A 23,545-nucleotide genomic window follows, 5' to 3' on the forward strand; every position below is an offset into this window, starting at 1 on the left:
AAATAATAAGAGCTATCTATGACAAACCCATGGCCAATATCATACTCAATGGGCAAAAACTGGAAGCATTCCCTTTGAAAACTGGCACAAGACAGGGATGCCCTCTCTCACCACTCCTATTCAACATAGTGTTGGAAGTTCTGGCCAGGGCAATCAGGCAGGAGAAGGAAATAAAGGGTATTCAATTAGGAAAAGAGGAAGTCAAATTGTCCCTGTTTGCAGATGACATGATTGTATATCTAGAAAATCCCATTGTCTCAGCCCAAAATCTCCTTAAGCGGATAAGCAACTTCAGCAAAGTCTCAGGATACAAAATCAATGTACAAAAATCACAAGCATTCTTGTACACCAATCACAGACAGAGAGCCAAATCATGAGTGAACTCCCATTCACAACTGCTTCAAAGAGAATAAAATACCTAGGAATCCAACTTACAAGGGACATGAAGGACCTCTTCAAGGAGAAGTACAAACCACTGCTCAATGAAATAAAACAGAATACAAACAAATGGAAGAACATTCCATGCTCATGGGTTGGAAGAATCAATATCATGAAAATGGCCATACTGCTCAAGGTAATTTATAGATACAATGCCATCCCCATCAAGCTACCAATGACTTTCTTCACAGAATTGAAAAAACTACTTTAAAGTTCATATGGAACCAAAAAGAGCCCGCATCGCCAAGTCAATCCTAAGCCAAAAGAACAAAGCTGGAGGCATCACGCTACCTGACTTCAAACTATACTACAAGGCTACAGTAACCAAAACAGCATGGTTCTGGTACCAAAACAGAGACATAGATCAATGGAACAGAACAGAGCCCTCAGAAATAATGTCGCATATCTACAACTATCTGATCTTTGACAAACCTGACAAAAACAAGCAATGGGAAAAGAATTCCCTATTTAATAAATGGTGCTGGGAAAACTGGCTAGCCATATGTAGAAAGCTGAAACTGGATCCCTTCCTTACACCTTATACAAAAATTAATTCAAGATGGATTAAAGACTTACATGTTAGACCTAAAACCTTAAGAACCCTAGAAGAAAACCTAGGCAATACCATTCAGGACATAGGCATGGGCAAGGACTTCATGTCGAAAACACCAAAAGCAATGGCAACAAAAGCCAAAATTGACAAATGGGATCTAATTTAACTAAAGAGCTTCTGCACAGCAAAAGAAACTACCATCAGAGTGAACAGGCAACCTACAAAATGGGAGTAAATTTTCACAACCTACTCATCTGACAAAGGGCTAATATCCAGAATCTACAATGAACTCAAACAAATTTACAAGAAAAAAACAACCCCATCAAAAAGTGGGCGAAGGACATGAACAGACACTTCTCAAAAGACGACATTTATGCAGCCAAAAAACACATGAAAAAATGCTCATCATCACTGGCCATCAGAGAAATGCAAATCAAAACCACAATGAGATACCATCTCACACCAGTTAGAATGGCAGTCATTAAAAAGTCAGGAAACAACAGGTGCTGGAGAGGATGTGGAGAAATAGGAACACTTTTACACTGTTGGTGGGACTGTAAACTAGTTCAACCATTGTGGAGTCAGTGTGGCGATTCCTCAGGGATCTAGAACTAGAAATACCATTTGACCCAGCCATCCCATTACTGGGTATATGCCCAAAGGACTATAAATCATGCTGCTATAAAGACACATGCACACATATGTTTATTGCAGCACTATTCACAATAGCAAAGACTTGGAACCAACCCAAATGTCCAACAATGATAGACTGGATTAAGAAAATGTGGCACATATACACCATGGAATACTATGCAGCCATAAAAAATGATAAGTTCATGTCCTTTGTAGGGACATGGATGAAACTGGAAACCATCATTCTCAGTAAACTATCGCAAGGACAAAAATCCAAACACCGCATGTTCTCACTCATAGGTTGAACAATGAGAACACATGGACACAGGAAGGGGAACATCACACTCCGGGGACTGTTGTCGGGTGGGGGGAGGGGGGAGGCACAGCATTAGGAGATATACCTAATGCTGGGTGATGTGTTCGTGGGTGCAGCACACCAACATGGCACATGGTTACACATGTAACAAACCTGCACATTGTGCACATGTACCCTAAAACTTAAAGTATAATAATAATAAAAAAAAAGAAACACTCTTTAAAGATAAAAATAGACGCAAATTTTTTTTAAAAAAGGAAAAAATATATATACCATGCAAATACTAATCATAAGAAACCAAAAGTGGCTATATTAATATAAGAAAAACTAGACTTCAGGACAAGGAATTTTAACAAAAAGAAAAGGGATATTTCACAAGGCTAAAATGGTCAATTCATTAAGAAAACACAAAAATTCTAAGCAACTATGTCCTTAATAGCTGAACTTCAAAACGGTAAAAAGAGACTCAAGATGATTGAACTGGACCAGTCAAATTGAAGTGATAAGTCTGTTATAATTTCTCTCTCCCACTGTTATAAGTTATCTCTCCCACAGATTATACCTGAAAACTCTTGACAGAATGTAAAAAGCAACGACCGGAGGACTCTTTCTTTCTTTCTTTTTTTATTGAGATTGGGTTTCGCTATGTTGCGCAGGCTGGTCTTGAACTCCTGAGCTCAAGTGATCCGCCCACTTTGGCTTCCCAAAGCACTGGGACTACAGGCGTGAGCCACCACATCCAGCCTCTTTTTAAAAAGTAAACAGGAACAGCCAGATTGGAGAGGAAAGTGAAAACCTGAACCTCTGTTACAGTGGTGAGTTTTCCATTTTTGTCGTCATCACCTCCCAGCTTTGACCTAAGGGCAGTCCGAGTTGCAGAACAGCAGTGAGCAACAGAACAAAGAAATCCAATCTTTCTGGCCAAATAACATAAAAAGAAGTCCCTGCAAACTAGAGAGCATCTCAGAAATCATGACTTGTTTCTGTTTTGCTTTCTCTCCCAGTTCTACCACTAGCCCCGACCACAGAACTACCTGAAATACTGGTAGTGGTGGTGGTATGGTAAGCATCTACAATCTGGAGGAAAAGAAATGTGTCTCAAAGGCTAAAATACCAAAGCAAAGAGGCCCCTATAACCCAAAAATGGAAAAGAAAATCTCTATCATTTTTTCCTCTCTTTTCTCTCACCAGTTTGTCATAAAGTGCTCCAGACATGAGATTCTGCAAAACAGCACAAAGCAGCAAAAACTCTAAGAAAGAAACCTGTCTTTCTAACACAGGGGTAGAAGGAAAATGGCCCAAGGAAGCCAGAGAGTGTGGGGAAATCTCAGAGAGGAGAGAGCTGAAGAAGATAATCCCCTAATTCCGTGTGTAAACTAACAAACTGTGTATGCATGTGGAACAGACTGAAGAAGCACAGCAAAGGTTTTAAGAATTGAAAATACTTTGGAACCAGAAAGCAAGACAGATCTTGCAGTCTGGACACAACCAGGTGGAATGTCTGCTTTTTTTTAAAAAAAAAAAAAAAAAAGTCAACATTCTTCAGACGATTTTAACAAGAAATAGTCTCAAAACGTAAGATTCAAAAAATCTGGGAACAAGCCAATTACTCAACAAACATAAAAGGGTGATCTATCCTCAAGTGAAAAAATAATCCACAGACCAATCCCAAGATGTCCCAGTTACTCCATAAATACTCCATAAAATAAATGTGAAAACACCTGTAATGAATAAAAATATCAAAACTATCAACAGAGAAACAAAAAAACTTTAAAAAACAATGTAAATTTAAAAACAGAAAAATACAATATCTAAAATTAAAAATTCATCAGATGATCTCAATAGCAGAATGGAGATTAACAAAGTAAAAAGTCAGTGAGCTTGAACATAGGGAAAACAATGAAAAGAGCCTAAGGAATTGTGAAAACAGTATGGAAATGTCTACCATTTTTGTCTACTGAGTCCCAGAAAAGAAAGAGATTAGCGTAGAAACAAAACAATTACCAAGAAATAATGGGTGAAAACTCCCAAATTTGGTTAAAGATATAAATTTACAGATTCAAGAATCTCAGTGATCCAAAAAAAAAGATAAACTGAAAGAAAACCACACACAGATAATCAAACTGCTGAAAAGAAAACAATGAAATAAAAGTACCAAAAGCAAAGAAAAATAACACATTACAAACAGGAGAACAATGATTCAAATCACTTCAGATTTGTTATCAGAAACAATGGAGATGAGAAGACACTGGAAAAGCATTTTTAAAGTGCTCAGGGAAATACACGTATGGCTGTTGAAAGCAAAATTATTAGACTGGTAGGTTTTTCAATGTTTGTATATGTAATACATGTCAATATCAGGAATGAGAGGATATTAATACACATCCTGCAGACATTAAAAGGATAACAAGAGAATATTACTCTATAACAGAGAAACAACTCTATCCCCATACTTAGGTGAAATTGACCAATTACTTGAAAGATGAAAACACCTAAGTACACTCAAGAAGAAATAGATAACCCGAATGGTCTTTTGCACTCAGATTTAAATTTTTTTTTTGAGATGGAGTCTCACTCTGTTGCCCAGGCTGGAGTGCAGTGTTGTGATCTCGGCTCACTGCAACCTCCGTCTCCTGGGTTCAAGCGATTCTCCTGCCTCAGCCTCCCAAGTAGCTGGGATTACAGGCGTGAACCACCATGCCCAGATAATTTTTGTATTTTAGTAGAGATGGGGTCTCACCATGTTGGCCAGGCTGGTCTTGAACTCCTGACCTCAAGTAATCCACCCACCTTGGCCTCCCAAAGTGCTGGGATTACAGGTGTGAGCCACCATGCCCAGCCCAGACTTAAATTTTTCTATAATGATATGCAACTATCTTTTCTGTTTCTGATTTGGCTTTTCCTACCCTGACAATCACAAAAATATGCTCCATTGTTTTCTTCTTAAGGCTTATTTTTCACTTTAAATATTTGATTCACTAAAAATAATTTTTATGTACAACTAAGGAACCTAATTTTATTTTATTCCACTCAAAAATGCAACTGTCCCAACACCATTTACTGCATAGTTACCATTCCCCCAGTGATATGTAAAGCAAATTCTGTCATATACTGAAATCCTTTATATACATAGGTTTGTTTCTGGTACCCTGTTCTAGTGATTCACTTCTATAACAAGCCAATACCACATTGGTTTGATCACTGTAACTCTGTAGTCTATCTTAATACATAATGTTCTTTTTAAAAATTTTCTTAGCTACCTGTGTACCTCTACTTGTCCAGATACATTTCAGAATGTTTATAAAAGTAACTGAAAACTTCAAATTCCCACCCAAGTTACAGACTAATTTAGAGATACGTTACATCTTTTCAAGGTTGACTCCTATCAATCAACATGGCATCTCTCCCCATTCATTCAGGTGTCCATTTCCTTCAATAACATTTTATAATTTTATTAAAATTTTACATAAATTTTTGTTTCTTCCTTGATACCTATTATTTTTCTTGGTATTATGAATGGCAATTTTATTTTCTACTGTTGCTGCTAACCTTCCTAAAAGTCGTTAAATCTTTTTTTTTTTTTTTTTTTTTTTTGAGATGGAGTCTCACTCTGTTGCCCAGGTTGGAGTGCAGTGGCATGATCTCAGTTCATTGCAACCTCTACCTCCTGGGTTCAAGTGACTTTTCTGTCTCAGCCTCCTGAGCAGCTGGGATTTCAGGCGTTCCCCACCCTGCCCAGCTAATTTTTTTTTTTTTTTTTTTTTTTTTTAGACAGAGTCTCACTGTCACACAGGCTGGAGTGCAATGGTGCGGTCTCGGCTCACTGCAACCTCCGCCTCCCAGGTTCAAGCGATTCTCTCACCTCAGCCTCCTGAGTAGCCAGGACTACAGGCACGTGCCACCACACCCAGCTAATTTTTGTATTTTTAGTAAAGATGGGGTTTCACTATATTAGCCAGGCTGGTCTTGAACTCCTGATCTCGTGACTGGCCCACCTTGGCCTCCCAGAGTGCTGGGATTACAGGCTTGAGCCACCCCGCCCAGCCATTTTTGTATTTTTAATAGAGATGAGGTTTTGCCATGTTGGCCAGGCTGGTCTCAAACTCCTGATCTCAAGTGATCTGCCCGCCTCACCCTCCCAAATTGCTGGGATTACAGGCGTGAGCCACCATGCCTGGCAAAAAGTCTTTAAATCTAATAGCTTATCGATTCACTTTCTTAAATACTTTACCAATCATGAGAATTTTTTCACTTTTTTTCTTATCACACTTCATTTCTTTTTCCTGTGATCTTGCATTGGCTGGATTCTTTAGTACAATGTCAAAGAGCTATGGTGATAGCTATCATGCCCTAACTGCTCCTGTTTCAATATATCTTGATGGTAATGCATTTTAAATTTCAGCATAAAACATAAGACTGATAGATATTTGGTTAAACAAGTTTCCTTCTAAGTTTTCCAAGAACTTTACATGTGCGTACACATGTAAAATTTTAAATTTTATCCAGTGCTTGTTCTTTATCTATTGATACTTTTTCGCTCTTCACCACTTTATGTGGTAAACCACACTGAAAGATTTTTCTAATGCTTAATCATCCTTGTCATGGAAGGCATTGTGATTACACTCCCTACACAAATGCATCATAGTCCTATTGTATAAGTTTGGCCATACCTATACTTACCCTGTACCAAGGTTCATTTGGTTCAGAAATGAATCACCAGTTCCCTAAGCCAGTTAGGATAATCCCATCCCCTCTGTCAGAGTGACTTATTTAGAGGTTTGAATGTAACCCAGGCCTACAGCTATCAGTTCATGTCATTTCCCTCACCACTAGAAAATGGTTTCACTGGTCCAAACAGAGTGAAACCCAGAACTTTTATTTAATCCGTAAAAGAGGCTAGGGATGGGTGCAATGGCTTGCACTGGTAATCCCGACACTTTGGGAGGCTGAGGTGGGCAGATCGCCTGAAGCCAAGAGTTCAAGACCAGCCTGGTCAACATGGAAAACCCCATCACTACAAAAAAAAAAAAATTTAGCTAGGCACGGTAGTACATGCCCAGCTACTCAGAAGGCTGAATGGCATCACTGCACTTCAGCCTAGATGACAGAATGAGACCCTGTCACCAAAGAAATTTTAAAAATCAGTAAAAGAATGAAGACTTTCTCTTTGCCACCAGGCATAAATAGGTCACCTTCCCTTACCTACCAGTTTCTGCTGGTAGCTACTTTGTAACCAGCTAAGGAGAAAGGTAACATAGAGAAGATCAGAGCTGAGTAGTTTACCAAAAAAACACCATCAGAGCCTAGATCAAACTATACCTGTGGTGTTTAAGCCAGCTGAAGTTGGAGTTGGTTTTGGTTTTATTTATTTTTGCCCAAAAGCATCTTGACTTATAAGCTAGTATTCAAAGTACAAATCCTAATTATTCATAGATGTATTTATCATTTAATACACTGCTGGAATTGATATATTTTACTTAGAGTTTTTACTAAATATCACTTTAAATAAGTGTAGTGAAACTGAGTAAAAAGGCACATCATATGAAAGACTATCTCCATTACACTATTCTGTGATGCCCAAGTATTTACTCATTTGTTCAGTAAGTATCTGTTGAGGACCTACCATGCATGAAGTACTAGGGGTAAAATGAGGACCCAGACATAGTCTTTGTTCCCAAAGAACATTAAGACCTGATTTTTATAGGCAAAGATATAGGCAGAAACATAACACTGAAGTGGAAACTCAACAAGAACAGAAAGCTTGAAAAGAGCTAACAATTTTTTCTGATTTTCATCTTAAACTTTTCACTATTACTTTATCCCATTTCTTTAATAGTTTCTAAGAATTCAATACAGTACCTGTGTTAGACGGATCCAAAACTAACTGAAGAGATGGCTTATTTGTTTGGCTGGCTGGAATATCTCCAAACGAATGGTCTGAAATCTCACTGGAACTTTGACAATCAACAAGAAGACTGCTTTGCCTTTTCTCGGAATCTCTCAAAATCTCTTCCATGGCTTTTTCCAATTGTTCATCACCATTAGAAACTATCTACGGACAGAGCAAGACAATTCTGTTTCAATTCTACCATAGTTCTGAAGCTAAATTTTATGAAAATATTTCATTTCTAGAAGAAATTAAAACAATCTAAATATTTAAATATGGTTACTAAAATACTACGACGTTGTTTCACACATATAATACATTAAAATCCCGGTTATAAAACTAAATTAGAGGAAGATTATCAGTTTCACAAGAGGATTCTTTATAAAATACTTGACAGTTTCCAACTACATTTTATATAAGATCCTATTTACAGAGATGTATTTATCTTTTTTCCCCTTTCTTTTTAAAGACAGTCTCACTCTGTCACCCAGGCTGGAATGCAGTGGTGCAATCTCGGCTCATTGCAAACTTCGCCTCCTGGGTTCAAGCAATTCTCATGCCTCAGCCTCTAAAGTAGATGGGACTACAGGCATGCACAACCACACCCAGCTAATTTTTGTATTTTTTGTAGAGACGGGATTTCCCCACGTTGGCCAGGCTGGTCTTGAGCTCCTTACCTCAAGCAATCCGCCCACCTTGGCCTCCCAAAGTGCTGGGAGTACAGGCTATGAGCCACCACGCCTGGCCCTTCTTTTTCTTTTTCTTTTTCTTTTTTAGGAACACATCCTAAAAATCAGATAACCTTAAATTTACATGTCTAAAGGAAAAAATAGGTAAATTTAAATCGGGTCTATTATGAATATCATTTAAAAGGTTATATTTCTTGTTAGCATAGCATAACCATATTTCTGATTTCTTTACAAATTGTTTGCTAGCTCCCAAGATGAATATTGCTAATTTCCTTACACTTAAGTTGACTCATAGTTTTCTCAAAGGCAGGTGAAACACAAAGCCTAAACAAACAAAGGATGTCTTAAACACAATAATGCTAAAATACAGGTATCTAAAAATAAAGCCATTGATTATTTAAATAAAATTATAAAACAATATATTCTCAACATAAACATTTAGTAATCTCATCTTCAGAATATATTTTATTAGACTGACATATTAATATACCTTTGATGCCATAGTTAATACTAAATAAAAGTCATAAATAATATATAGCGCTTTTAACTACTTTTCCTATTCCTATTTCTGGAAGATAGTTATACCATTTTCAAGCCTATATAACTGAGTTTACTTGCTTCCTTTTCTTTGACTTAGAAAGTGCAACACAAAAGTGAAAAAGGGACCATATCTAAATAAAAACTCAAATGCTAAAAATACATGCTTTAAAAACATTCAGACAAGTCGACTGTTAAATCACACAATGGAACGTTACCAGCTGATTTAAAACATAAAAATCATAAAGAAAAAAAAGTCTCTCAAGTGAAAGCAAAACATTTAATTAACTTCTAAAACCCAGCAGTAAGAGAAACAAAAACATCCAGATAAAGTAATGTAAAATTTAACCATTATGTCTAATTCACCAAAAAATCCTTTCTCTTCTTTTTCCTCTTTTATTCTTCCCGCTAAAATTCCAAATCAAAAGGTAAATAACCAAAAGCAAGAAGTTTTTAAAATACACAAACCAAATAATTAGGGTCTGGATAAATCAAACATTGATTTTATTTTGAAAGTCAGCACTTGAGAAAAACCTTTGCATTTTACACATCTCCTGAGATAGGTTTCAAAGTTTTTTTTTTTTAGTTAAAAATTATACCATATGTAGAAAAGAAAAAAATACCTTCAGTTGAGGTTTCTCTTCATGTTTTGTAGAATTATCATCTGCATACTGAGGAACCAAAACAAATTCTTCACTGTTCATTGTAGCCACAGAATCAGATGATCCACTAACCTTCTGTAACGAAGCTCTGACCTCCATTTCAGTTCTGCAAACTTCTCTTCCCACATCCACCTGGAAAAACGAAAAGATTAAAAAAAAAAAACCTACTGATTAAAAACATGAACTAATTAAAAACTGAACTAATAAAGCTTTAAAAACGGTTTATGTGAAGAAGAATCCTGCTGGCTAGATAATTATCTCAAAGTTAGGGAGGCTACCTTCTTGGACTGAGCCACTTAATGGAAATGTACTCTCTCTTCATCCTAAGTTTCCAGACTAACAGAGCCATATTGTTACCTAAAAATTTACACAAACCAGTCCATATCTCAACCAGATTTATCACTGTTTACCTGACACATTCACTCTCATTTCTCTTAGAAATACTGTTTTCTTTCCTTTTTAATAGAGGAAATAATTAAATGATACTAGAAATACCTACAAATGCACACACAGACACAAAACCATATTCACTGACACTGCTATATTAATTAAATCTAGATGCTTCAAAAAAAAAAAACTTATCTCAAGACCGAATATTGTACCTGCAAATATTTTTTCTGAGTAACTAAAGTTGACTAATACAGAATTCGACATCCTAAGACATATAGCTTCTCTTTCCTGACACATTATCACTTATTAACACCAAAAAGAAAAAGAAAAAAGCTTCTATATTGCCTTCACATAGCAAATAATGTTTCAATAATCAAACACAGTGTAATTGTTTTCTGGATAGATCTCCACAGCATAGAAACAACACACACTATCATATCCAGAAGTTCATGTACTCACACAAATAAGTTTAAATGCAGACATACACTATATAATAGACACAACTCAGCCCTGAGGTTACCTAAGTGAATAAGGAAAACAAGTAGCCTGCACTTCTGGGGCTTACATACTAGTAAGAAAACAAACAAAAAAGTGAGCAAATGGTGATTCCAGGTCACTCGAAAGGCTATGCAAAAAATAAACACGTTAATGTGACAAACAGTAGCTATGGGAAGTATAGGGACAAATTAAGGTGGTAGGAAAAAGCTGAGAGGAAAATATCTGAGCCAAAACCTGAAAGACAAAAAAGAACCCTACTATTACACAATCTGCTCAGTGACCAAATGAGTGATGTGATAAGAGGGGCAGGACAAGCAGGCTAGGGCTAAAGAACACAGGACCTTGTAAGCCATAGTAAGTCTACTGATCCATGCCTAAAATCCCCCCAGAAATGTTATTTTCTTTCTAATTAGGTTACCTTTTTCATTATAGCCTATAAGTATAGCTGCAATATTCCATTTTGCCATTAGGTGACACTAACACCATTACTCTTGGCAATAAAAAGAATGATTCTAGCTTCAATTTACATGTTTATCTTTTAAAAAGTAATTACTTTCCAACTTTATAAAAAATCAAAAACTTCAAGAATATCAAAATAAAAAATAACCATACTCCTGGACCAGTGTAATTAGCTAGCCATCATTTATTTCTGTTATGCATGTTAACACCCTTCCTTCATAAAACCCTTCAAGCAACATTCATCTGTCCTCCGAAGGTTTTTTTCTCACTTTGTATATTACGTTTCTAAAAATGCAGAATGTATTACAAGCCATGTCTTTACTCTTCCAGACTGCACGATGAATCCTTAACTGCCAACATACCACATATTCCAGATGTCTTTCTTTGGTCAATCCTTCAAGTCTTTCTCAGGTTGCTGCTCCTCTACCTGATTTCTAAATGTTGGAAATTCCCTGAGTTCAGATCCTGACCTTCTCCCTTGTCACACACTCTAAGTAATGTCTCTCATTGTCATGGACGAAAATACCATCTACAGGCTAACAGTCTTCCAAATTTCTATCCCAACTCAAATATCTTCTCTAAATTCCTGCCCTGAAATCCACCTCTCTACTTAATATTTCCATGTGGAAGTCTTATCAGTATCTTAAATGAAACATGACCAAAATGGAATTCCTAATGTCTCCTCCAAACTTGTTTGCAGTCCCGATTTACCATTTCAGTAAATAACACCACCATCTTCTACAAAGTTACTTGAACAAGAAACCTGGATATCATCCTTGATTCACCTCCACTTCTTTACTCCTCACATCAGCAAGTCATGTTGGACCCACTTCCAAAATAAGCCTCACATCTATCCATTTTTCTGTCTACTACTACTACCACTCTAGTCCAAACAATGCTCTTATCTACTGTAAAAGCCTCCTAACCTATCTTCTATTTCCAGTCTTCTTCCCTCAATCTACGTCACTGTTCACAAAGCTGCCAATTTATTTATTTAATTTTTTTCGGAAAATAAATTAGATTACATGAAAACTCCAGACCAAAACCTTTTCACTAAAATTTAAATAAAATTCAAACTGCTTCCCAAGACTTACAAGGCCCAATACACCCTTGTCCCCATCACTTTCTCATTATAATTCCTTAATCACACAAGTCCAACACAAGCAAAAACCAAGAAAAATCATTGCCAGCACATCTGACTTGAAAAAAAGATTAAAAGTAGTTCTTCAGACAGAAAGAAAATGATATAGGTCAAAAATGTGGATCTATGTGATAAAAGAATAAATGTATTGGATGATTATACCACATGGATAAAAAAAACATGACAGCAATGGCAAAAAAAAGGGAGGGGTAGAGAGAGAGGAATTGGAAATACCCTGTTAAAAGGTAATGGCACTACTTGTACATGGGTTACATGCAGTATAAAATTATTTAAAAATTTACTTTTTTACTCCTTTATTTTTCATTTTTGTGGGTACATGTGTATATATTAATGTTATGTGAGTAGGCATGAAATGCATAGTAATCACATCAGGGCAAATGGAGTATCCATCACCTCAAGCATTTATGCTTTGTGTTAGAAGCAATTCAATTATTCTCTTAGTTATTTTTAAATGTCCAATTAAATTAATTTTGACTACATTCACCCTGTTATGCTAGCAGATACTAGGTTTTATTCATTCTTTCTTTTTTTTTTTTTTTTTTTTTTGGGATGGAGTCTCACTCTTTCGCCCAGGCTAGAGTGCAGTGGCGCGATCTCGGCTCACTGCAAGCTTCGCCTCCCGGGTTCATGCCATTCTCCTGCCTCAGCCTCCCGAGTAGCTGGGACTAAAGGCACCCGCCACTGTGCCCAGTTAATTTTTTGTATTTTTAGTAGAGACGGGGTTTCACTGTGGTCTCGAGCTCCTGACTCCGTGATCCGCCTGCCTCGGCCTCCCAAAGTGCTGGGATTACAGGCGTGAGCCACCGCACCCGGCCTGGTTTTATCATTCTAATTATTTTTTCATACCTATTAACCATCCCCATGTCCCTTCCCCATCCCACCTTCCCACTACCCTTCTCAGCTTCTGGTAATCATTGTTCTAATTCTCTATCTACATGAGTTCAATTATTCCAATTTTTAGCAATCAAAACCACATGATTATCTCAACAGATGCAGAAAAGGCCTTTGACAAAATTCAACAACCCTTCATGCTAAAAACTCTCAATAAATTAGGTATTGATTTGACGTATCTCAAAATAATAAGAGCTATTAATGACAAACCCACGGCCAATATCATACTGAATGGACAAAAACTGGAAGCACTCCCTTTGAAAACTGGCACAAGACAGGGATGCCCTCTCTCACCACTCCTATTCAACATAGTGTTGGAAGTTCTGGCCAGGGCAATCAGGCAGGAGAAGGGAATAAAGGGCATTCAATTAGGAAAAGAGGAAGTCAAATTGTCCCTGTTTGCAGATGACATGATTGTATATCTAGAAAACCCCATTGTCTCAGCCCAAAATCTCCTTAAGCTGATAAGCAACTTCAGCAAAGTCTCAGGATACAAAATCAATGTGAAAAATCACAAGCATTCTTATGCACCAATAACAGACAAACAGAGAGCCAAATCATGAGTGAACTCCCATTCACAATTGCTTCAAAGAGAATAAAATACCTAGGAATCCAAATTACAAGGGATGTGAAGGACCTCTTCAAGGAGAACTACAAACCACTCCTGAATGAAATAGAAGAGAATACAAATGGAAGACCATTCCATGTTCATGGGTAGGAAGAATCAACATCGTGAAAATGGCCATACTGCCCAAGATAATTTGTAGATGCAATGCCATCCCCATCAAGCTACCAATGACATTCTTCACAGAATTGGAAAAAAACTACTTTAAAGTTCATATGGAACCAAAAAAGAGCCTGCATTGCCAAGTCAATCCTAAGCCAAAAGAACAAAGCTGGAGGCATCATGCTACCTGACTTCAAACTATACTACAAGGCTATAGTAACCAAAACAGCATGGTACTGGTACCAAAACAGAGATATAGACCAATCGAACAGAACAGAGCCCTCAGAAATAATGCCACATATCTATATCTATCTGATCTTTGACAAACCTGACAAAAACAAGAAATGGGGAAAGGATTCCCTATTTAATAATGGTGCTGGGAAAACTGGCTAGCCATATGCAGAAAGCTGAAACTAGATCCCTTCCTTACACCTTATACAAAAATTAATTCAAGATGGATTAAAGACTTACATGTTAGACCTAAAACCAGAAAAACCCTAGAAGAAAACCTAGGCAATATCATTCAGGACATAGGCATGGGCAAGGACTTCATGTCTAAAACACCAAAAGCAATGGCAACAAAAGCTAAAATTGACAAATGGGATCTAATTAAACTAAAGAGCTTCTGCACAGCAAAGAAACTACCATCAGAGTGAACAGGCAGCCTACAGAATGGGAGAAAATTTTTGCAACCTACTCATCTGACAAAGGGCTAATATCCAGAATCTACAATGAACTCAAACAAATTTACAAGAAAAAAACAAACAATCCCATCAACAAGTGGGCGAAGGACATGAACAGACACTTCTCAAAAGAAGATATTTATGCAGCCAAAAAACACATGAAAAAATGCTCATCATCACTGGCCATCAGAGAAATGCAAATCAAAACCACAATGAGATACCATCTCACACCAGTTAGAATGGCAGTCATTAAAAAGTCAGGAAACAACAGGTGCTGGAGAGGATGTGGAGAAATAGGAACATTTTTACACTGTTGGTGGGACTGTAAACTAGTTCAACCATTGTGGAAGACAGTGTGGCGATTCCTCAGGGATCTAGAACTAGAAATATCATCTGACCCAGTCATCCCATTACTGGGTATATACCCAAAGGATTATAAATCATGCTGCTATAAAGACACATGCACACGTATGTTTATAGCGGCACTATTCACAATAGCAAAGACTTGGAACCAACCCAAATGTCCATCAATGAAAGACTGGATTAAGAAAATGTGGCACATATACACCATGGAATACTATGCAGCCATAAAAAAGGATGAGTTCATGTCCTTTGTAGGGACATGGATGAAGCTGGAAACCATCATTTTCAGCAAACTATCGCAAGGACAAAAAACCAAACACCGCATGTTCTCACTCACAGGTGGGAATTGAACGATGAGAACACATGGACACAGGAAGGGGAACATCACACACAGGGGACTGTTGTGGGGTGGGGGGAGGGGTGACAGATAGCATTAGGAGATATACCTAATGCTAAATGACAAGTTAATGGGTGCAGCACACCAACATGGCACATGTATACATATGTAACAAACCTGCACGTTGTGCACATGTACCCTAAAACTTAAAGTATAATAATAAAAAAAAGAAGAAAAAAACAAGTAATAATAGCATGAGAAGTAGTTTAACAAAAAAAGAAAAATACAAGCATACATTCCCTTTAGAACTAGCACATTGTGTAGCATCTAAATAAAATAAACGATGATAGAATAAAGTACATATCACAGCTAAAGAATAGTTTCTAGGCCGGGTGCGGTGGCACCTGTAATCCCAGCCCCTTGGGCGGCCAAGGTGGGTGGATCACCTGAGCTCAGGAGTTCAAGACTAGACTACCCAACATGGTGAAATTCCATCTCTACTAAAACAAACAAAAATTAGCCGGGTGTGGTGGTGGGTGCCTATAATCCCAGCTACTCGGGAGGCTGGGGCAGGAGAATCACTTGAGTAAGACTCCATCTCAAAAATAAAAAAAAAAATTCCTACACTGGGTGTGGTGGCTCACACCTGTAATTTCAACACTTTGGGAACCTGCAGCGGATTACTGCTTGAGGCCAAGAGTTCAAGACCAGCCTGAGCAACAGAGTGAGACTCTGTCTCTACAAAAAAAGAAAAATTAAAACTAAAATTAAAAAATAGTTTCTATAAACTACCATAATGATAGGAGCAGACTAAAACAAAAATTAATGACCAAAGTGAGCACCTCTTTCTGAATGAAAGAAAAGTGACATGTAAAACGATGGCCCTGGTGGTTGCTACTGAAGGGACAAGAAAACAAACTTGTTTAAACAGACAAAGCCACAGTGACTTCAGATGTGGATAACTGAAACCAAATGGGGACACACTGAAAAAGTTTTTCATCTTTTTTCAAGACAAAAGACACTGTACTTTATCCTATAAAGGTTATTTATATAAATGCAAAAAATCAACAGGGACAAGAGAACATAGCTAAAATTGTATGTCTCAAATAATATTGCAGCATAATTATTAGAAAAACAAGGTTCAACGTGACTAGAAAACAAATATAGCAGGAAACAAACACGATCTCAATCCCATAAATGTCAAGTAAACAAAAAAGCACAGAAAAGTTAAACCTTAGAAGTATCAAAGTGGCAAAAACTAAATATAACACAATTTGTAATCTTCAAAATATAACTTGTGCCACCTCTGGAAGCAGTTTCAACAATCTCCCCAACTGATTAAATCTACTCTAGTAAAATATGATTATTCTATAGGTTTATGGCAAAAACATCTGTATATACATGTTTTCTAGGAGCCATCCCTCTACCTCATATACAGATTTCTTTTTAATTTTTACTCACATTCAGGTAACTGTAGATAATAACCTAATGGACTAATCAAGTACAAAAAGGTATAAAATTTTCCTGTCAAGAATAGAAGCTGTTATGCCAGCTTACTTCGCTAATTTGCCAAAGAGTAAGATATATGTGTTTCACATTTTAGGAACACCAGACTGTTAGCTAACACCTACACAAGAACTTATATAGATCCTTTTGTAGTTCATACGCGTGATAACTGGGTTTTCACACACGTATGAGATGTGCCTCCCTCAAACCTTGCTACAGCATTGGTACATTATCTGTCCAACATGGAAAAAAAAGACATCTCAGGTACCTGTTTTAGCTTATTTGATTTTTACTTCCCTCTTACTCTAACTTGTTAGAAAAATCTCGAATCTTAATGAAAACAGTGAATATGACTTAATATTTATTTTCTCTTTAAAGAAATACCTGGATTTAAATCTATAAACCTCATATTTGTTTCCTATGAGTAATCATGATTAGAGAGAACCTAAGAAAGTATTTTTTAGAGCCAATAATTCTAAGAATAGCTATTACTTCCTTCATGGATTTTTCAATTTTCCCTCAATCACCCTCACTGTTATTTCCCTGAAGCATTGTGCCAAACCACATTATGAGGGAGGGGAGACAAGAACCATCAACACTGATTTTTGAATCGTGGAAATCCAGAATAAAATTTACCCTATTTAAGATTTTCAAAAGACCATTAGAGATACTGAATTGGCTCTCACAATCATGAAGGAATATACTATTAAGGAAATAATGAACAAAACAACTGATCTTTTAAAACAGAATGTTTTAGAATTGAAAAACAATGTATGGGCCGGGCATGGTGGCTCACACCTGTAATCCCAGCACTTTGGGAAGCCAAAGTAGGCGGATCACTTGCGGTCAGGAGTTCAAGACCAGCCTGGCCAAAATAGTGAAACCCCGTCTCTACTAAAAATACAGAAATTAGCTGAGTGTGGTAGTATACGCCTGTAATTCTAGCTGCTCAGGAGGCTCAGGCAGGAGAATTACTTGAATCTAGCAGGCAGAGGTTGCAGTGAGCCGAGACCATACCACTGCACTTCAGCCTGGGCAACAGAGCGAGACCCTGTCTTAAAACAGAAAAAAAAATACATGAATAAAATTGCCTCCACTAAAATATATGACTCAAGACCCTACTGGTCAAGTGTGTAAAATAACATAAAATTCAGGTCTGATATGTCCATAATTTTCATATCCCATAATTTTAAGTGTTTATATTGAAAGCACTGAATTTTTAAATTTTCCTCAGTAATATGAACTTTTTCTTTTGTTGAGATGGAGTTTCGCTCTTGTTGCCCAGGCTGGAGTGCAATGGCACAATCTTGGCTCACTGCAACCTCCGCCTCCCAGGTTCAAGCGACTCTCCTGCCTCAGCCTCCCGAGTAGCTGGGATTACAGGCATGCGCCACCATGCCCGGCTAATTTTGTATTTTTAGTACAGACGGGGTTTCTCCATGTTCGTGAGGCTGGTCTCGAACTCCCAACCTCAGGTGATCCACCCGCCTCAGCCTCCCAAAGTGCTGGGATTATAGGTGTGAGCCACCATGCCTGGCCCTGGCCCTCATCTCTTTTCCCATTAATGCTGGAGGGGGAGCCTCACAAGCCAAGACACCTGCTAGTTGTTGGACTCACTCACCCTTGATGACCAAGGTGCCCAGCCAGTAATATGAACTTTTAAATATTACTTTACATCAATTCCCCAGTACAGTGCAATGCATGCTGCTGCTGATCAGAAAATCTCATTTCCAATGCACCCTGTTGCTATCAGAAAATCCTCATTCGATTACTAAAAAGATTTTCATTTTGGAAAGACTTATTTTCATGTAACCTCAACAATCATCTTAAATCAAATAAATCAAAATACTAACCCAGAATCCAAAGAGCTTAAAAATTCAACTATTCTCAATTTACTCTGATTAAGTCAATTCCCTGAATTTAGGGATTATTTACTGTGCGTCCTTCTCTCTCTAAAAGCCAAGAGTAATATCACAAATCTGCAAAGTCATTGTGAGGCTGGTTTGGTACAGTAAATAACTCCAAAATGAACTCGACAATAATGTATTTATTACTTCAAGAAACTCCTGATGGCCTTTCTCTGTATATTATAAACAAGATCTAAACCATATACACTATGGATTTGGACATTTTTATCATTACAGCATGAATATTTAAAAATCAAGAAAAGCAGCAATTATTTACCAAGAACTATTCAATCGCTTTAATAGTCTCCAAATATAATCAACTTAGAACAGTGTTTCTAAGTCATAATAAGCATCTGTATTTCAAAAAAGGTTTCCAGCTGATCATGATACATATACCCAACTACTTTAAATATGCGCATTTTAGAGGAGTGTGCTATGTAATCTCCTTATCTAATTTAATTCACACAACATTCACACAACCAATAATTACTGGGTCCATCTTCTGTAACAGGAACTATGGTTGATTCTGAAAACACATTCATATAAAATGGGTTTTTCTGCACTTCATGAAAAGGTGTCAGCTACACGCCCAGACCTCCAAGAATATCTACATAACACACACCATAACAGATTTTTTTTTTTTTTTAGATGGAGTTTCGCTCTCGTTACCCAGGCTGGAGTGCAATGGCGCAATCTCAGCTCCCTGCAACCTCCGCCTCTTGGATTCAAGTGATTCTCCTGCCTCAGCCACCCGAGTGGCTGAGATTACAGGTGCCTGCAACCATGCCCGGCTAATTTTTGTATTTTTAGTAGAGACAGGGTTTCGCCATGTTGTCCAGGCATAACAGATATTTTAAAAACAAGAGATCAGATGTATTGTGCTACGCTTAAGAAACAGAGAATCAAGCAGTGTGACAGAGGGGTTGTGAATGAGCAAAATTAAGGAAATAAATTCTATGATTTTCCAAGTGTATTACGTGGAAACTCAGGGGCTCCTTTCACCAAGAAGGATCTAAACACATCTTCTACTGACCATCATGATTAAGATCGGGCAGTGTATCAGTTTGAAACTAAACCTACTTATAAGAGTTCAAGCCCTTTGGGATATTGACGAGAGGCCATTAAAACCTAACTATTTGACACTCAACTGCTGGAGTCAGACACACTTGGGTTTAATCCTGGCTCTACTATTTATGAGCCTTATGACCTTAGGTGAGTAAATCTCTAAACTTCAACTTCGTTAAGTTTACAGGAAAAATAGTATCTACCACAGAGTTGTTGAGAAAGAGTAAAGGATATAATTCATATGTAAAGCACTGGGCACAGTGCCTGGCACATTTTAAAAAGCTAAATAAATATTAATGTTTATCACTTATTGTTCTCGTTTATGATATTATGAATCCCAGATCAGTCATTCCTGGGGCTTCAAGAAATATTGCCACCTTTCATTTTTCTTAAATCAAAAATTTAATATGATCTACATCTACCTTTGTTATAAAACATCTCAAATTCCACCTTATGCTAAGACTAATACTAAGCTGGCAGAGATCTCCCACTATAAAAATGAGCAGAAGACAAAGTTGATGTCCAAAAAAATACCATAATTCAAATTATGGGTACTAGCCTAAACAATGAATGCACATTTCTTCAGAAACAGATTTACTATAAGATACAGTAAAACATGTTTATAAAATTTCTAATTGACGTTCTCAGGACAATCCAAGAGAAGATTACAGACAGGAAACTAGAGCTGGAAGTTATGATGAGGAAACAATCTAAGATTTGGAGAAATTGCAGAGAAAAAATAATATGAAAACAACAGCAGAACTGGCCAGCAGATTAGGAACTTCAGTAAATAGAAAAAAGAAAAAAGATAAAAAACTCAAAAAATTTTCCCAGAAAGAATAGAAGGATTAAGAAATATAAATGCTGCTCATGCCTGTAATCCCAGCACTTTGGGAGGCCGAGGCGGGTGGATCACGAGGTCAGGAGATCGAGACTATCCTGGCTAACACGGTGAAACCCTGTCTCTACCAAAACTACAAAAAATTAGCCGGGCATGGTGGCGGGCGCCTGTAGTCCCACCTGCTCGGGAGGCTGAGGCAGGAGAATGGCGTGAACCCAGGAGGCGGAGGTTGTAGTGAGCCAAGATCGCGCCACTGCACTCCAGCCTGGGCAACAGAGCAAGACTCCGTCTCAAAAAAAAAAAAGAAATATAAATGCTGACGAAAGAAAAATATGGAGATCATATCCAAAAGAGGCAATCTAAATAAAATAATTCCACAAGAAGAAAATAAAAAGAACTACAGGCCGGGCGCGGTGGCTCATGCTGGGAGGCCAAGGCGGGCGGATCACGAGGTCAGGAGATGGAGACCATCCTGGCTAACAAGGTGAAACCGTGTCTCTACTAAAAATACAAAAAATTAGCCAGGCATGGTGGTGCACACCTATAATCCCAGCTACTCAGGAGGCTGAGGCAGGAGAATCAGTTGAACCCAGGAGGCGGAGGTTGCAGTGAGCTGAGATCACGCCACTGCACTCCAGCCTGGACGATAGAGCGAGACTCTGTCTCAAAAAAAAAAAAAAAAAAAAAAGAAAGAAAGAAAGAAGAAAGGAAAGAAAGGAAAGGAAAGGGAAGGAAGGAAGGAAGGAAAGAAAAGAAAAGAAAAGAAAAGAAAAGAAAAGAAAGAAAGAAAGAAAGAAAGAAAGAAAGAAAGAAAGAAAGAAAGAAAGATAGATAGATTAAGAACACTCCAGCCTGGACGATAGAGTGAGACTCTGTCTCCAAAAAAAAAAAAAAAAAAAAGAAAGAAGAAAGGAAAGAAAGGAAGAAAGGAAGAAAGGAAGAAAGGAAGAAAGAAAGAAAGAAAGAAAGATAGATTAAGAACACTACCCAAAGTCACTAGTATCATAACAGGAATTGGAAACCAAACAATCTGGCTCTTCAGTCTGCGGTCTTAAACATATTACACTCTCAAAAAAATACGAGAAGGAAATTTTTCTAAACTGAAGAAAAATCTGAATCAGAACATGTACAGATTTTGAGTATATGGAGAAAAATTAATTAAAACATGCCAATATCTAAATACAGCCTAATAAAAACATTTTTTAATCCTACAGAAAAACAAGAAATCAAAAAAGATTACAAAGAGGAAAAAAGGAGAAATGGATAGGAAGGGCCAAGAGGAATCAAGTTAATCTCAGACTTCGTCTGGAAAACTAAAAGCCAGATTATAATGGATCAACCCTTAAACTTTCCCAGGGAGAAACATAAAGATCAAAATCTGAGAATCCCGTATCTGCACATGTACATAATCAAGTCCTTCTCAACTGGACAAGAACTCAGAAAAGAGATCACTCATATAATATACTCTTCCTGAAAATAATTATCCAAATATATATTCCAGGTTATCAAGAAAGAGCCAAAATTTTAAAACAAACACTCAAGGAGGGGGAAATTAGTCTATAAAGAACTAAGAGTGAACAATAAAATCAATTCACACCATATTAGGGTGAAATCACTTGTGATTCAATGTAAAGACCTCCTGAAAAACCTGATTTTATAAACTGGAAAATAATAATTTGTGTCAATCTAATTTCAAAGCAAACCCTGCGCCAACCAGCAGTCACTACCCATTCCCCCATTCCCCCAGTCCTGGCAACCACCTATCTGTTGTCTGTCTCTTCCTGTTGCTTTTTCTTCTTATAACTTTTTAGACATTCCTGGCTATTCAAGAGACTGTGGCCAAGGCGTGCCGGCCCACCAGGTGGCGGGTAACTGATAACAATCTTAGCACTTTTCCTGGGAGCAATACAGAGCCAACAGGTCACTTTCTCAGAACTGGTCTCTAAGATTTAAAATCCTACTGACAGTCCCAGGCTTCAGAATTAACTGAAGCCAGCCAGGCACGGTGGCTCACGCCTGTAATCCCAGCACTTTGGGAGGCCGAGGTGAGCAGATCATGAGGTCAGAAGTTTGAGACCAGCATGGCCAACATGGTGAAACCCCATCTCTACTAAAGATACAAAAAATCAGCTGGCATGATGGCGCACACCTGTAATCCCAGCTACTTAGGAGGCTGGAGCAGGAGAATCGCATGAACCCAGGAGGCAGAAGTTTCAGTAACTTGAGATCGTGCCATTGCCCTCCAGCCTGGGCGTCTCCAAAAAAAAAAAAAAAAGAATTAACTGAAGCCTAATCCTGTAGATTCTCCACCACCACCACCATTAATTACCACAAGGGAGATGAGAATGGTTACTAGTGACTGAGTGCTTAGTACGAATGCAATTAAAGAGGTACCAAAGCCAAGCAGGTCAGTGTTGACCCCAAGCTGGGCACTAAGAATGCCTGGTTTTGAATTATGGCTTCTACATGAATCAGTTTAATGACCCTGAACACGTAACTTGATCTCTCCATGCCTTAATTTTTTTCAGATGGAGGATAAATATTCCCATCTCGCAGGATTGTTGTTAACATAAAATGAGTTACCATAAGTGCTTAGAACAGCACACATAAAATTATTGCTCCTATTACTGTAGTAATCATTGAACTATGTATATGTATATCAAAATATCATGTTTTACACCTTAAATATATACTATTTTAAAAGCTCCTATTTCAAATGACAGGTATTCACTAATGTACAGTTGACCCCTATTAATACTCCCTTCTCCAAAACACATGAAGAATATTTCTGACATTTTATTTTGACAAGAAAATCTAAACCTATACCTGGCATTCTGTGTAATGTTCCTATAAGGGCATATCGGCATAAAGGTAGTCTTTTGTTTCCTGAAATGAGTAGGTCAGAGAAACAATATTAGTTTAAGGAAACAGGTTTTCTATTTTTCGGGTTTTTTCTGAGACAGAGTCTTGCTCTGTCACCCAGGCTGGAGTGCAGTGGTAT

The 23,545-nt window shown here is 37.6% G+C and overlaps 1 protein-coding gene and 1 non-coding gene across 5 annotated transcripts in view; one reads left to right on the forward strand and one right to left on the reverse strand.

The window, feature by feature from the left end:
- RABGAP1L (RAB GTPase activating protein 1 like) overlaps positions 1 to 23,545 on the reverse strand; it is an 856,710-nt gene that overhangs the window by 798,825 nt on the left and 34,340 nt on the right. For 2 of the 4 annotated variants that reach the window (XM_030823945.1, XM_030823946.1), the window contains exons 2-3: positions 9,788 to 9,847; positions 7,800 to 7,992 (exon numbers count right to left, since the gene is read on the reverse strand). In XM_030823945.1, the coding sequence (XP_030679805.1) occupies positions 7,800 to 7,992; positions 9,788 to 9,814 (220 nt within the window). In that variant the 5' untranslated portion in view covers positions 9,815 to 9,847. Of the gene's footprint in view, positions 1 to 7,799; positions 7,993 to 9,676; positions 9,848 to 23,545 lie in introns of all 4 variants that reach the window. The other 2 variants (XM_012511351.2, XM_003258906.3) reach the window with 1 other exon arrangement.
- LOC115837814 lies at positions 16,873 to 16,974 on the forward strand. The gene has a single exon (XR_004032864.1). It is a non-coding gene; the product is annotated as a small nucleolar RNA U13 (small nucleolar RNA).

The sequence above is a fragment of the Nomascus leucogenys genome, chromosome 12 (genome assembly GCF_006542625.1).
Source record: "Nomascus leucogenys isolate Asia chromosome 12, Asia_NLE_v1, whole genome shotgun sequence".
Lineage (NCBI taxonomy): Eukaryota > Metazoa > Chordata > Mammalia > Primates > Hylobatidae > Nomascus > Nomascus leucogenys.